Consider the following 15,534-nt stretch of genomic DNA (forward strand, 5'->3'; position numbering starts at 1 on the left):
TTTTCTGCTGCTGGGTGTGGTGGGATGCGTGGGAGTTTTACATAAACCACAATTTAGTAAGAATATTCTTAGCTCTCCATAATTATCCCCCTGACAAATGAGTAATTAAATCTGAATGGTCTTACGTAGCATTCCAGAGCTCTGTATCGTCCCCCTTCCTCCCATAATGCTGCATACGGTTTAATGTTGGACTTTTTAAACACTAAAGGAGAATACGGTCATTTACCTTCATCCAAATATAAATGCGGCAAAAAATTTTTAAATAAAACAAAAGCTCCAAACTTCGAGAGTTGACCATTTGATTCAGTTAAAATCAACACATTTATTGTCATGATATTTTTTCTACTCCACTAATTCCCTCTTACTTTGCCTTGTGCCAAGCAGTCTCTTTAACAAGTGTTCTCTCTCTTTCCAATTAAACTAAGAGCTTCAATGTTGGATAGTCACGAGAGCAAGTTGCACTAGCTTGCAGAGGATCAGCATCAACAGTGTACGGCTGCGTGGCAGTGCTGTTGACATAGACAATGTGAGAGATTTACAGCTAAAAGCAATCCTGCTTGGCTTTCTGTTTCCATGGTAACAATTTGCATTTCAGTAGCCATTGGAAAAATTAAGGCTGAGGGTCTTTTGAAAAATAGAAATTCAAAGACTGTGAACAGCATTGTTGGTGATATTAGACAAGACACTTGAAGCGCTCCTTAGAGGTTACTTTGCTGTCTTATGGTTGTACTCATAGGGGCAGAATAGTATGGAAATGGGGATACGGTACAACAGAAAACAGCTCAACCGAGAGAGCAAATGTGATTTTTATATGCATAAAATTTTGATGTTGTTTACATTTCACTTCTAATTTAACGTGTGGGTATTTTGGTTTTCCTTCTTGGAAACAGCAATATATGCTGTATCTAAGCAAAGCATGAGCAAATAAAGCACAGCACATTCGTCTAATCCACAAAGCTCTGCCAAAGGGAGATTTGCTTCTCAAGTTACACTGAAAGCAGATTGCAATAACGCAGTTTGGCTGTACAACAATTGGGTATTATTTAGCATTTAAGGAGATCTAATGGCAGAAAACTTTTCAATATTACATGTGGCAATATTTCATGTCCAGATAAAGTCTTTCTCATGAAACCTTTCTATCAGTGGCCGTCATGACTTTATCTGGTGAGATAACCATTAAAGATGTCCCCACCTCTTTTAAATAATTTGCAGTTTGGGTAAGAAAAAAAATTGTGACAGACTGAGGTATGAATAAATTACAGCCAAAAAGGGAGAAAAGAATCCTGTAGCTCGGTAACTACAATAAGATTGGCTTCTTATTTATTTGTGTTTGTCATTAAGGAATCCTAAATGGATTTTCATCCTGTAATCTAAAATATAAAAACTTCTTAAAAACGTTTAAAATTCTTTAAAACAAAATGTGATAGTCATAAATGACCAAAAATACCTTTTTTAGTGCATTGTTTCTAATTTTTGCATTAGGACCACCCTATATACGTGCTAAAAAATGCTAACATACAATATGCTGGTCAAACCGGAGCTGAATTATTTTATTTAACATTTACTTCATATGTGAATGTGAAAAATTATGTTGTGAAAAATACAACTGAAATCATGTTTTGTTCTCATAAATTCAATATGTATCATGTCTTCTGAGAGATTAATCTATCGTTAAACCTCTGTAGGTGTGTACACCTCTTCCATGCATTCAGAAAACAGCATCTAATTCTCAGACACCAGAACCTTTTGTGACTTGGGGTGAAATATTTACTGTCTCCTGAGTGTTGAAGACACTGGTGATGCATGACAGGAAAAATAGGCCAAACCTGCAAAGGGTTGGCTTTACAGACAGACAGCTTGAATGTCACCAAAATTTCTTCCTTTTTCTCAGAAAGTGAGCATAAAATCTCTACAAAAGATTTCTGTAAGCTACAGATGAATTGTCAAAAAAGTCTATTAATGCAAATGAATGAACTACGTTTTTTGTGGATCACTTATATGTGTAGAAGTGTAATTGTCAAGTTTCAGACCATAAATGTTTGGATTTCTTGTTGGCAGAAAATAAAAATTTTTCAGACTTCAGAATGCCCAATGGTTTCTGTCTCGGTTTTATGAATCTGTTTTGTTGTGAATTATTGTTTCTGTTTGCTCCTCATCTCTGTTCATTTCTGTTCATTAAACAGCACATAAATCACTACTTTGCATTTATGTCAGCCAAAAAAATACAAATGAGGTTTACAAAAATCCTTCTATCCATTCTTGAAACCCACTTTATCCTTTTTGGGTCGTGCATGAGCATGCATGCAGACATGCAGACCTAAGTAATATTCAGAGACACCAGCTAAGCTAAACTGCTTTTGGACTGTGGGAGAAGCCGAAGTACCCAAAGAAAACTCATCCATGCAAGGAGAGAACATGCCAATTCCATGCAGAAACCCCCTGGCCCATATTCAAACCCAGGACGTTCTGGCTGCAATGCAACAGTGCAAAGAACTGCACCACCATGCAGCCCCACAGATTGTTCTTCATGTAAAACTTTGAGTAATGTGGTAACAGCTGTGTTGAGTTCTGGATTGGCTGCCAATTTTTGTTTTTCTCAGTGTATTAAATGAGGCTGTATTTTTACAGACTCATTCAACACCAGTTTTACTCACCAATAATTTTTTTTGCTTGTTGCAGCAGATAAGCACCCTGACGTGCTCAGAAATTAGCGTCAGAGGATTTTGGATTTTAAAATTCAGTATATCTGGTGGAAAAATAAATTACACAATAATCACTTTTTCAATTTTGTTTGTATAATTAATGATACATGGGTTATAATCATTTAAAGGTTAAGATTGCTTAAATTTACAGACAGCTGATTTTCTGTAACTAAGGCCATATTATCTGCTTATAACTGTAACCAACACTCATCCAGCTTCTCATTACAGTGTAAAGCTGGATTTGGCTTTTAACATTAACCAGCATGACATTTTGCTGCTGTACCATCAAAATATGTATTTAACATTCATCATTGGACCAGGAGTTATTCAACCTCTATCCCATCTCAGCACCACTGTTTAAATGCCAGTCTATACAGGCTGTATTGTCTGAACTGTTGGAGTTTAAAACATCATACATTAGACATTTCTGTTCAAATGAAGATGTGGGTATTCTAAAGTAGATGTTTTCACAGTTTAATTGTGTTTCTGGGCCACTACAGTGTTGCAGTGACACAAAAATATCCTTAAACTTCATCCACCACCTCATAAATTCCTAATGTATTTAGCCTGAACATTAGTTGAGTAAAATGGAGCAAATCAGATAAATGTTTTTGTTTTACTTCTGTTCCATAAATGCACTTAAATGAAAAAGCCACTTGCTGTAGAAAATGTGCTGCCTGTGTTATTGTGCACAGTTTTATTCTGCTTTATTGTTCTGTGAGTAAAATCTGCAGGTCTAGAATACCTCAGAGCATTTCATTTCCAACATAAACATGATTCTAGGCTTTAAATCAAACATGCAAATATTTCTACAGCAAAACATGACATCCCATGAAGACACAATAAATCAAAAGGCAAAAGAAAATTGTCAGTTTTTATGCTTTTAGGGTTGTTGCTTTTAGAAATCACACATGCTCCAACATGTTATCTTGCAGCGTTGAGTTCAACAGCTGACATTGTGCTTTGCTCTCTGTTTCCTGCAGATGGCACTCCGCTGAGCGAGCTCTCCTGGTCATCCTCCCTGGCTGTGGTTGCCATCTCCTTCTCGGGCCTCTTCACCTTTGTCTTCCTCATGCTGGCCTGCCTCTGCTGCAAGAAGGGCAAAATGGGCTTCAAGGTGGGTAGAAATTTGAGCTTTGAAAAAGAGCGGACCAAAAAATTCAATTCAATCAAACTGTTATTCTACATGTTTAAAATAGAATGCTACACAGATAACATTCAATGAAGGCACACATATAAATTAGAGCAAAAATGTAAATATAATAGAAGCCCAAAGCAAATTTAAAAGCACACAAACACTCATATTAATATTAAAGTATATATGGAGTCTTCCGAGCTATATTCACCCTCTTGCTTTGAGTTCTTGTCTCTTGCTTTGAGTTCTTGTCTCTTGCTTGGAGAGTCAGTGAGAGTGGCTTGGACATTCGCTGCATCTTTTCATCAGACGTCCGTTCTACTTAGTGAGAACCATTCGGAGTTGTTTATGCAGAGGTATGCAGATGGGAAGCAGGAAGAACAGCAAACAAAGCAGGATGAGTTTGTGGACCGTCAGGAGCCCTGCAGCACTGCATGACCATCTTGTGGATGCAACAGAGAAATGAAATGGGTCACAGCACTAAATAAAATAGGGCAGAGGAAAAAAGCGACATCACTGTAGACTTCAACTATCAGATAAAACTTATTGGCTTTGATCAAAATACAGCTATTTTGCTGAAATCTTGAATGTTAACATTCATGCAATATTTACACCCATGTACACTGGAACCAGGTGTCTTCTGGCCAGCTTTCAGCAGCTCTGTTCATTGCTTCCTTGCAACGCCACAGTGTTCATCCAGCTTTTGAAAGGGGAAGTCTAAGAGAGCATTGTAAGAAAATATCTGTTGCCTTTAGGCTTCTGTTGGGTCAAAACAGAACATCTGAAGATCTATATGTGAGAATTAAATTCATTTCAGTTCAATTTATTTATATAGTGCCAATTCACAACACATGTCTCAAGGCACTTCACAAAAGTCAAGTTCATACATTCCATTTAATCCTAATCATTGAACAGTGCAGTCAGATTCAGTTATTTATTCAAATTGGATAAAAAGTTTTTCTATCTATGGAAACCCAGCAGATTGCATCGAGTCAGTGACTTGCAGCATTCCCTCCTCCTGGATGAGCATGTAGAGACAGTGGACAGTCACTGGTGTTGACTTTTCAGCAATCCCTCATACTGAGCATGCATGTAGCGACAATGGAGAAGAAAAACTCCCTTTTAACAGGAAGAAACCTCCAGCAGAACCAGGCTCAGTGTGAGCAGCCATCTGCCACGACCGACTGGGGGTTTGAGAGAACAGAGCAGAGACACAAAAAGAACACTGAAGCACTGATCCAGGGGTACTTTTCTACTCTGAGCCAGTTTTCAAGGTTAGAGTCTGAAAGAGAGCACATAGAGTTAGTTACAGTAGAAGCTCAGTCAATTTCCATGTCTAGGAGAGAGAAAAGGTTAAACACTGAAAGACAGGGCTATGTGGATCATCGGTAGAGGGTGAGCATTAAGTTGTTGCCAGCAGAAGCTCGCACGATGCCCCTCTCCAGAAAGGTGTCACAGGTAGACACAGAGCCACACAGAGCAAGGCCAGGTGTAGCTTCTAGGAAGAGAAAAGAGAGAACAAAGTTAAAAGCTGAAATAACAGCAAACAATGCAAAATTGGAGAGTAGTGTGAGAATGTAGCGAAGAGGGTGAAAGTGGTCATTATGTCCTCCAGCAGCCTAAGCCTATAGCAGCATAACTACACAGATAGCTCAGGATAACCTAAGCCACTGTAACTATAAGCTTTATCAAAAAGGAGAGTTTTAAGCCTAGCCTTAAAAGTAGACAGTTTGTCCATCTAGAGCCCACTGATGGTCATTGTTATACTAAAAACCACAACGATTGGGATACCTCTCTCTGTCAGATTGACCATAACCATTGGAAAAGAGAGGGGGTCATACAGGTAGCAGAAATGGAGGGTGTAAAAAATAAAAATGAAAATATGTATTTTTTAAATCTATGAAAGAATTTCTTTCTCTGTATCTTTTATGGCAGCTCATTTGAACTTCTGAGAATTCTTCCAAGACAAGCCTCTCCGCTGGGATTCAGCAGATGAGCATGAGTTATTCCACACTTTGTCTTACAAAATACTGTAAGAAATTAGCATAATTCTCTTTGGTTTAAAAGAGCATTTATTTAGGTTAACTTTGTTAACTTTGTTACTCACTCAGATAAAGTCTCTCAAATGATTTTACTTCAAGAGTTAGAGAGATGAAGGATTGGTTTAATAATCAGCGGCCTTAGTTTCTGGGTTCAACTTCATATTTCCTGCTATTTGTTTCCCTTTTTTTATTTTTCATACTCTTAGTCAGGTATGTCTGACTTATCCTGGTTGGCACTGCTGAGCCTAAACTAAAGAACCTAAACTAACACCTAAGAGGCTCTAGATCTCTAAATAACCTAACTTGCATTATGTTGGACTGTTGGAAGAATCCAGAGGACCTCGAGAAAGCAACCCCATGCAACCTCCATACAGAAAGCCCTCAGCTGGAATTTAAACCCAGGACCTAATCATCAATTCACCGCTCCACCCTCCTGCCAACAGGTCACTGATATGGTTTATGCAGGTTGTTTTAAACAACAATCTGCATTTATGAATGCCCTTTAAAATGTTTTGTACACTGGAACTGAAGACTGACTTTAGTAGATCTCAGCAAAGGAGATGCTCTGGTAGACACAAAACCTTGATCCAGAATCAGGTTGTCTGCTGGTCATTAGGCACCATGTTCTTCACAAATGTTCTGTACAAGATCGGAGAGAGGTAACCATTGCCTAGTGTATCCAGTTATCCAGGACACACCGAAGAGCTGTGCCACCTTGGTATCATTATGTCTATGAGAAACTCTGACCTGGGGGCGTTCAGTTATATTCCCTCAGATAGAAGCTATACCCCATTGGCTTCTGTCCAAAGCACATATTGTACGCCCAATGTCAAAGGCAGCTCTGCATGACTTCGCTCCATACAGCTGGACAAAACTCTGGTCACTACTGCACATTCTTTGGAATCTTATTAAAATAATTTTCAAACTTAGAGAAGGAAAGTATAAGCTGTTTATGAACCACTGGAACCAGTGCCCCTGACCATAGGATAAAGCTGAAGAAACACTGTTAAAATAAAAATGAATAAAGTGCTGAACATTATATAAAAGAAGCTTTTGCTGCTTCTGACTGAAAACAGTTTTTTCTTCAACTTTGTTTGACTTTATGATGGTGGCTGCAGTCATCTACTCAGTCATCTGAAACCTGTCAGGGTGTGTTCAGGGCATGAGGGGACTCAGTTATGGTTGAGGTGCAAACACACCCTCCATTTCTGCTACCTGTGTTACCTCATCTCTTTTCCGATGGTTGTGATCAGTCTGACAGAGAGAGGTATCCCAATCCTTGTGGTTTTTAGTATAACAATGACCATCAGTGGGACCCTTTGTGGGGTTCCTTGAGACGACATTGTTGTAAATAAGCGGCGTTTAACAAAATAATCTGAACTGAAACTATCTGTGTAGTTATGCTGCTATAGGCTTAGGCTGCTGGAGGACATAACGACCACTTTCACCCTCTTCGCTACATTCTCACACTACTCTCCAATTTTGCATTATTTGCTGTTATTTCAGCTTTTAACCTTGTTCTCTCTTTTCTCTTCCTAGAAGCTACACCTGGCCTGACTCTGTGTCTACCTGTGACACCTTTCTGGAGAGGGGAATCGTCCGAGCTTCTGCTGGCAACAACTTATTGCTCACCCTCTACCGATTATCCACATAGCCCTGTCTTTTATTGTTTAACCCTTTCTCTATCCTAGACATGGCGATTGACTGAGCTTTTACTGTGACTAACTCTATGTGCTCTCATTCAGACTCTTACCTTGAAAACTGGCTCAGAGTTTATCTGTTATTTCTTTCTAGGTGAAACTACTAAAGGAGCTACATCCATTAACATTTACTTTTCCTTCCCATAGAAAGTACTCCTGGATCAGTCCTTCTGTGTTCTTTTTGTGTCTCTGCTCTGTTCTCTCAAACCCCCAGTCGGTCGTGGCAGATGGCCGCTCACACTGAGCCTGGTTCTGCTGGAGGTTTCTTCCTGTTAAAAGGGAGTTTTTCCTCTCCACTGTCGCTACATGCATGCTCAGTATGAAGGATTGCTGCAAAGTCAACACCAGTGACTGTCCACTGTCTCTACATGCTCATCCAGGAGGAGGGAATGCTGCAAGTCTCTGACTCGATGCAATCTGCTGGGTTTCCTTAGATAGAAAAACTTTTTATCCAATTTGAATAAATAACTGAATCTGACTGCACTGTTCAATGGTTAGGATTAATTTGAATGTATGTACCTGACTGTTGTGAAGTGCCTTGAGACAACATGTGTTGTGAATTGGCGCTATACAAATAAACTGAATTGAATTGAATTGAATTGAATTGAATTGAATTGAATTGAATTGACTGTGGGAGGAGAGGAGGGAGGAGAGGGTGTGAGGAAGGGCATTCTCATGAGCTCACAGTGCATCCAGCCCACGAGGCCCAGTCTGCCTCTAATAGAGGAGGAAGAGGGAATTTCAAATATATGAGGAAAAAAACATCAAGGGAGATGATAGAAAAGGCTGTCTGTGTTGTAGTAAAAACAGATGAGGACTGGTCCTATAATGTATGATCCGCCAATTCTACTGGCTGTTCGAGACTTTATTTATACAAAAACAAACTGTAAAGCAGATGTGAAATGTGTAATATTTCAGAATAAAATACATATTAGTTCTACAATCAATGAATTTGTCAACAACTTAATACTCACTTTATACAGATGATGCTCTTGGCCCTGTCTTTCAGTGTTTAACACTGTCTCCTAGACATAGCTACTGACTGTACCTTTACTGTGACTAACTGTATGTGCTCTCTTTCATACTCTAGACTTGAAAACTGAATCAGAGTTCATCTGCTTAGCTGTCTTGCTCTCCTAGATGAAGCCACCAAAGTTGTAAATTGGCACTATATAAATAAAGCTGACATTAAGTGAATTGAACTGAATCGTTTCTATTTTAATAATTGTTATAATTAGCCTCATTGCAAGTTCCGCAAGTAAATACTGTGTTTTTTACACATTTCCTTGTCATCTGTGTAAAAACACAGTGAGTGAAGCCTTTCTTTTTCCAGATTATACAACAAACAACTTAAATGTCCTAAAACAGGAACTGAGTGCACAAGTTCATTGCAGAAGCTTAATGTTATTCTTGTTTATTCATGCCAAAATCAGGTTGGATGTGTTTAGGAGCACAGTCCAGTTGAAACACCCAAATCAAGTCAGATAAAAGGAAATTGGTCAGAATTTTCGGGAACAACCCAGCAACCAACCAAGACTTAAAGCAGCTATGATGTGGGGCGTCCTGCAGTGTAGTGGCAGATCAGGTGTCCTGTGTACATAGGCTATAGTCCTCGATGCAGCTGTCCGTAGTTCAGTTCTTGACCTTGAGACCTTTGCTGCATTTTCTGAAATCAAGGTGCAGATTTGTAAAGGACATTTAGCCAGATATTAGGGGAAGGTGCATGTTTATCTTTAACCCTGTATGCATTTTTGTGACTATACAGTATGTAGACAAAATCCTGGTGTTAAAAAAATTTCACGGTTTCTCTCCAAGACAATAATGATTTAAATTGGTCATACAAAGCTCAACATTAGTGAGATTTATGTAATTTATGACTGCATGTGGATTCCTGATATGATCTGTGAGATTTCAGAAACTTTTGAAAATCAATTTTCAGTGTAAAATATGTTTCATGTCTCCATGTGAAGCTATAGAGATGGACAGGAAAATCCCCTCTGGATGTTGTTAATTGCATCTTGGACTAGATGTTAGATGTCAGAGTTACATTTCGGCCTAAGGTTTTTGTTTTTCTCACTGTATTCGGGGGTGACTGTCCTGCAGATGTTCTTCAGTTTTCAGGACAAACAAGAAGACAGCCAGTGATGTTATGTGTGCAGTATGTGAACCCCTCCTCCTCTTCCTCCTCCTCCTCTTCCTATTTGTATGTTTTCTTACATTTTTGGGAGGCCTCGGCGTCTCTCTTCTCCCGCACCAGATGACCAGAGGTCCGCTCCAGGCTGTCAACTGGGAGACTCTGTGCTCCTCCTTCTTCCTTTCTCCCTTCCTCTCCTAGCTTTTCCTCCCCCTTCATCCTTCCATCCTGGCAGTCTTGGGGACAGTCTGTGGTCAGCTGCAGAGCCTTTTCTTCCTCTTCTCTCAGCAGAATGTTGAAACGTTTCACTCCTTCTGTCATCCTCCTGCTGCCCTCCACTCATCCCCTCACAGTGTGTGTGTGTTTGCATTTGTGGGAGACCAAAAAAAAGGCTAAAATGAAGAATTTAAAGGTGTTTGTCATCTTCTTTTGTGGAAGGTAAGCTCAAACAGAAGGATTCATCAGATTTTTACTGCAAATCTTTGAAATCTTAGGAATTTCTAGATTTGTAAAGAACTAATTAATTTATTGCAAAGTAAAAATGTTCCATTCATGTTTGATGAATGTGTTGAAATGTTCAAATGCAAAATTCTCTATGCAATAGTAAATTTCTTGATTTGTTTTTGACTTTTAAGGAAAAAGAGGATACAAAAATATTTTTCAAACTAAGAAATCACTAAATTGAATGGATGTAGACAGAAGAAAGTAACTGAGTGTCACATTGAGTTTTAAAAATGCCATATTGTGTATATATGTGACAGAATTTCACTACAGAGACTGAAATCACATGTTGAATGTAAGAAGGGGTGAGTGGGGCCGTGTGAAGCTTTGGAGTGGAGGCAGAAGGAGGGGTCTACAGCATGTGCTAGTATGTATGTGTTCACATTCCTGGGGGACAGGAGGAAGAGGGAGATGGAGGTGTTTATATGCGCATGTGTTTGTGTGGGTGTTACTGAGGGCTGCAGCGGGTCACATTTTTCCAGCGAAGGGACCCCACAGCCCTCCAAATCCCATCTGAGGGACTTTTATTCTGACATCCGGCCTGTGGATGCAGCCAACACCGTCCCTCCTCCCCATCCTCAGCTGTTCTGTTATTCACAACAGACAAAAGGAATCTTTCAGAAGATGTTAGCAACGTAAGACAAGGCTTGATGTGATCATTTAATTCTAGCCTTATAGAAAACCTTTACATCATTTTGGGCAATGTGAACCCTTGATGAATCATGATCCAGTATGAAATTCTCACAGTATAACTTGAAGTAAAAATACTACTTAGTTGGGAAGCCAGCCTGCAGTCAGCTGCTTCACAAGAACTGCTGCTTGTAGCTTCCCAATTAAGATTTAAAACATGCATCCATCCATCCAGTTATTTGAGATTGAGACGTGGGGATAACAAGTATTCAAATAAAACTCAGTTATCCCTTTCTCCAGCCAGTCTCCCCTACTCATCAGGGATCCCAGGACTTTCCTTGGCCAGAATAGATATGCAGTTTCTGCAAGGAGTTATGGGTCTTCTCAGGGTCTCCTCCTCGTTGAGAGTGCCCAGAAAACTTCCAAAAGGCATCAAGAAGGCATTCTAATCACAGCTGATGCCCAAACTACATCAGCTTAACCTTTTCAATGTTGAGGAGCAGCAGCTCTGCTCGGAGCTCCACCCTGAATAACAGAGCTCGTCAGTCTGTTTCTAAGGCAGAGTTTAGCCACCCTACAAAATAATCTAGTTTCAGTCGCTTCTATCAGGAATCTCATTCTTTCAATCATGATTAATAACTAAAACAAAAGCATTTTAATTTCCACATGTCTTTGTTTTCATAAGCAAAACCATACATTGCCTTCCTTGTAAGTGAGGAGAATGTTTGGTAACCTTTCCTTAAACAGCTGACCAGCAGTTCACAGCAACAAGTTGGGGAAGAGTAGTGCTGCATTACAGCCAGAAAAAAACTCTGGTCACTCCAGTGCTTTCTCTGATCTGTGAAGTAGAGGACTGTGATACATGTAATTTCAAAGCTAATAATCCCTGGATTTAACAGACTGGCTTTGTTTGCACTGTGACTCTCCAACAGCCTCACAGGGAAACACAGAACCGGGCCAGCACAGCTTGCTGGAGTTTATCTTAGTTCTGCTTCAATCTTCGGGGCAAAAAACCCGAAACGTTGTACATTTTATATCGGTGAAAAATCAAGAAATCTGGTTGTTGCATTGTCTGCAAAGCATTCTTTTATTCCAAAATACAAGTTTGCTGTTTCAAAAAAACATTCAAATACAAATAATAACTCTGTTTGAATCTTATTTGGAATACATAAAACCAGCCATTTTTTATTAGGTAACTGACAGAGAAAAAATGTACTTTTCCGTCACATTAGTACATTTAAAAACTACAGAATGGAGCTTATGCCACCACACTCACCATACCTAATATCGATCCAGCAGAAGATTATTTAGTATACTTCATTCTTTATTCTAAGTGTATTTCTAAGTGTATTTACTTACTTTACTTATATTTCTCCAGCCAAAAACCTTCTATTTCCCAACCTTTTATTTATTTTCATTTCTTTTATTACCTTTTGTTTCTCACAACATAACTGCTGTGTGTTTTAGTGTGAAATGTTCCCCTAAACCTCTAATGCCAAAATGTATTTGCATTTACATAAAAATCAATAATTTTTGTTTTTGCTGTTTGCTGTCAAACTGAGTCTACATTAAGTAGATTTTTTTAATTTGAACAATGCACAAGAAAACTTAAAAATGTAGGTATTGGGTGTGCAAATTAGCTAAATTAGGCACAGTTGGGATTGTGTTGGTTATGCATCAACAGGTATTATCGGTATGAATACGCCATCTTGGCTGTGTAGTATCTTGAAGTGAAATCACTAATAGTCTAGCATAAGAAGTGGGGGTACATTACATTTTTTCTTGAAAGCAACTTGTATTTGCACAATCCATGTAGCTCAAATGTTTAACAAAACGTTACATAGAAATGTGGGCTGTTTCCAGCTGCCAGTACAGTGCAAATATTTAAATACAAATTTATATTTATCATTATTCTCTCAATTTTAAGCTCTCAAATAAACAAACTAAAACTTCCCCGCACGCTGATATTGAACCAAAGTTATCACAGGAGATAATACTATAAGTTAATATAAGTTAATATAAATATACGTATAATAGTATACGTTTTTTTTTTGGTCTTATGAATTTTGATTGTGTTGGTTGTTTAAATAAACTCTGAGGGTAAACACCTAACTAAAAGCTAGTGTATGTTCACACACTGACACAACTCTAAATGTGGTTTACGTAGAAATCAAAGCTGAAATCAGGTCTGTTGCTCACTGATGTTATGGAGGAGTTCAAAAAACCAAACAAAACATCTAAAACTTGATCCTTTGTTAACATGAAAGCTACCTTTAGCAATGCAGTGTCCCTGTTTTTCCACCTGACTGAAGATGCTGTATACCCTCAAAATGTTTGTGTATCTGTGTGTCTCAGGAATTTGAGAATGCGGACTGTGATGAGTACCATGCAGACATGTCCACCTTGGCCTCACCGGCTTCCCAGGGCACTCCGGACGTCTACATCCTGCCGCTCACTGAGGTGTCCCTACCGACCACTAAGCAGCCGACACGATCCGGTGGGTCAAAGTTCAACTCATTCTCCTTTTACTTTCCAAAACTTTAATAACACGACTCACTGTCATGCAAGGTTAGACCTTCATTTTAGATTTTAGGTTAGATTTTCATTTTGTGGTCCTGCAGCTTTAATTTGATGGATGTTGATGATCCAACAATGTGTGAACAGGTTTGAGGTGAAAGATGTGTTTTACAATCTTCATTTAAAGGTTTTGGCTTAAAAATTGTTTTAATTATATTGAAAGAGATTCACCAGTCTTCTGTTGTTAAATGAGAAGATGGATGTGTTGTTGAAGAATGTCTGATGAAGTCATCAAAGCTGGCCTCTCTGTCCTTCTTGATTTATGTCTCACATTTTTTGATGATGCAAGCCTTGCAGCAGCTTTGCAGAGATGCCAGATTGTTACACATGCACACACATTTGAAGGGTTTAGGGTAAGAAGAGCCAGAGGAGAGCTGTGCTTCACTGGAGTGAGCACCACCCCAGTGCTGGTCAGTTGGGCCTCCACCTAACCCATAATTCATCACTGCAGTCAACTGCAGTACGAACTCTTAAACTTTCTCCCACAAACATCTGCAAGTTGCGTAATAACGTTCAGGCAGCGGCCTACGCTGCTGTTTGCTGGTATGTCAGGCATGTGAGAGCACAAAACCCCAGTGAGAGTATTCCTCTCTCAGTCTTCCTGCCTGGCCTCCTGCATCTGAGGAACAATGTGAGTTGTTGTGTATTAAGGGGGTGATCTTGCCTGATAAACTTGTGACACGAGACTTAATGGATCCGACTCATGCAAGCACAAAGAATTCTGAAAGAATACATTCTCCTACTAATTTCTTAGCTAATTCATACTGTTGAGGGCATTATGTCTGCTGCATGTTTCTAAAATCAGATCAGTCCAATGAGAGTTAATAATTTGATTTGTCATGATGAATGTTTTGAAAAGGTTTAAGCGGAAAAGTGAAAAGCAAATCTTTCTGCACACATTCTCCTGGATGAGAAAACATTTTGTCCAGCAAACTGACTGTAGAACACATGTTTTGTCCTCTACGAATGATAGAAACCATATGTTGAAGCAGCCGCAGCAGTCAGGGATTTATTACTGCCCCTTCGGGATAACCTCACCCTCTGACATCATTTTCGGATATTGATTTTAGGTCTTTTTTTTTTTATAGAGTGAAAATCAGATGCATGGTGCTGCTTTCAGTTTTAAGTTTGAAATAACTTTAATGGTGCTTTTTCTGCACCATTTAATATTCTGGTCTGTATAGAAATGTAGTTTATACTGTTTTTACAGGATGCTGAATACTGAACTTTGCAAAAGTATTCATACCCATTGAAGATTTTCACATTAGGTCATGCATCAGGAACAGACCTCAATGTGTTTTGAGGGATTTTATGTGACAGACCAACACAGTAGTTGAAAGAAAATGATTCATGATTTTTGAATATTTACTAATAAAAAACGTGAAAAGTGAGGCGTGCATTTGTATTCAGCACTGACTTAACACTTAGAATCACATTTTGTTGCAGTTACAGTTGCACGTCTTTGGTTATTTCTCTACCAGTTTTCCACAGTTTAAAAAGTTCCTCATTCTTATTTGGAAAACATCTCAAACTCAGTTAAATTTGATGGGTAGTATCTATAAATGTTAAGCCATGCCACACATTCTCAGTTTGATTAAGGTCTGGAGTTTGACTGGGCCATTGTCACACATGGATATGCTTAAATCTAAACTACTTTAAGTCTGGCTGTGTGTTTAGTGTTGTCCTGCTGAGAGTTAAACCTCCTCCCTAGTTTCAAGTGTTTTGCAGCCTTTAACATGTTTTTTTCCATGATTGTCCAGTATCTATCTCAGTCCATGTTTCGAACTCTGTTCAGCTTCTCAGTCCCTTCTGAAGAAAAACTGTTCCACAGCATGAAACTACAATTGCCATGTTTCAGTGAAGGGGATGCTGGGTCCAGGGTGATGTGCACGGTTAGTTTTCTTCCACGCAGTGTTTTGTGTGTAGGCCAAAAGGTTTTGTTTTTCTTTATGTTTGCTTGGTCCCCAAAATAGCCTGTAGCACACTGCAAACAAGGCTTATTGTGGCCTCATTTCAACAATGGTTTTCTTCTAGCCTCTTTTCCATAAGGTTTAGGTTTCTGGCGAGCACAACTAATAGTTGATTCTCCCACCTGAGCTATGGATATGGAAGT

At 39.0% G+C, this 15,534-nt stretch overlaps 1 protein-coding gene and 1 long non-coding RNA gene across 4 annotated transcripts in view; one reads left to right on the forward strand and one right to left on the reverse strand.

Moving 5' to 3' along the window:
* Positions 1-15,534, forward strand: part of aatkb (apoptosis-associated tyrosine kinase b) — an 80,748-nt gene that overhangs the window by 47,604 nt on the left and 17,610 nt on the right. The window contains exons 2-3 of one of the 3 annotated variants that reach the window (XM_047376918.1): positions 3,686-3,819; positions 13,200-13,341. In XM_047376918.1, coding sequence (XP_047232874.1) covers positions 3,686-3,819; positions 13,200-13,341 — 276 coding nt within the window. Of the gene's footprint in view, positions 1-2,968; positions 3,820-10,015; positions 10,152-13,199; positions 13,342-15,534 lie in introns of those variants that run through there. The other 2 variants (XM_047376917.1, XM_047376919.1) reach the window with 2 other exon arrangements.
* Positions 3,656-9,926, reverse strand: LOC124875091. The gene is made up of 3 exons (XR_007039964.1): positions 9,797-9,926; positions 4,049-4,279; positions 3,656-3,791 (listed from the first exon to the last, which is right to left on the reverse strand). It is a non-coding gene; the product is annotated as an uncharacterized LOC124875091 (long non-coding RNA).

The sequence above is a fragment of the Girardinichthys multiradiatus genome, chromosome 10 (genome assembly GCF_021462225.1).
Source record: "Girardinichthys multiradiatus isolate DD_20200921_A chromosome 10, DD_fGirMul_XY1, whole genome shotgun sequence".
Lineage (NCBI taxonomy): Eukaryota > Metazoa > Chordata > Actinopteri > Cyprinodontiformes > Goodeidae > Girardinichthys > Girardinichthys multiradiatus.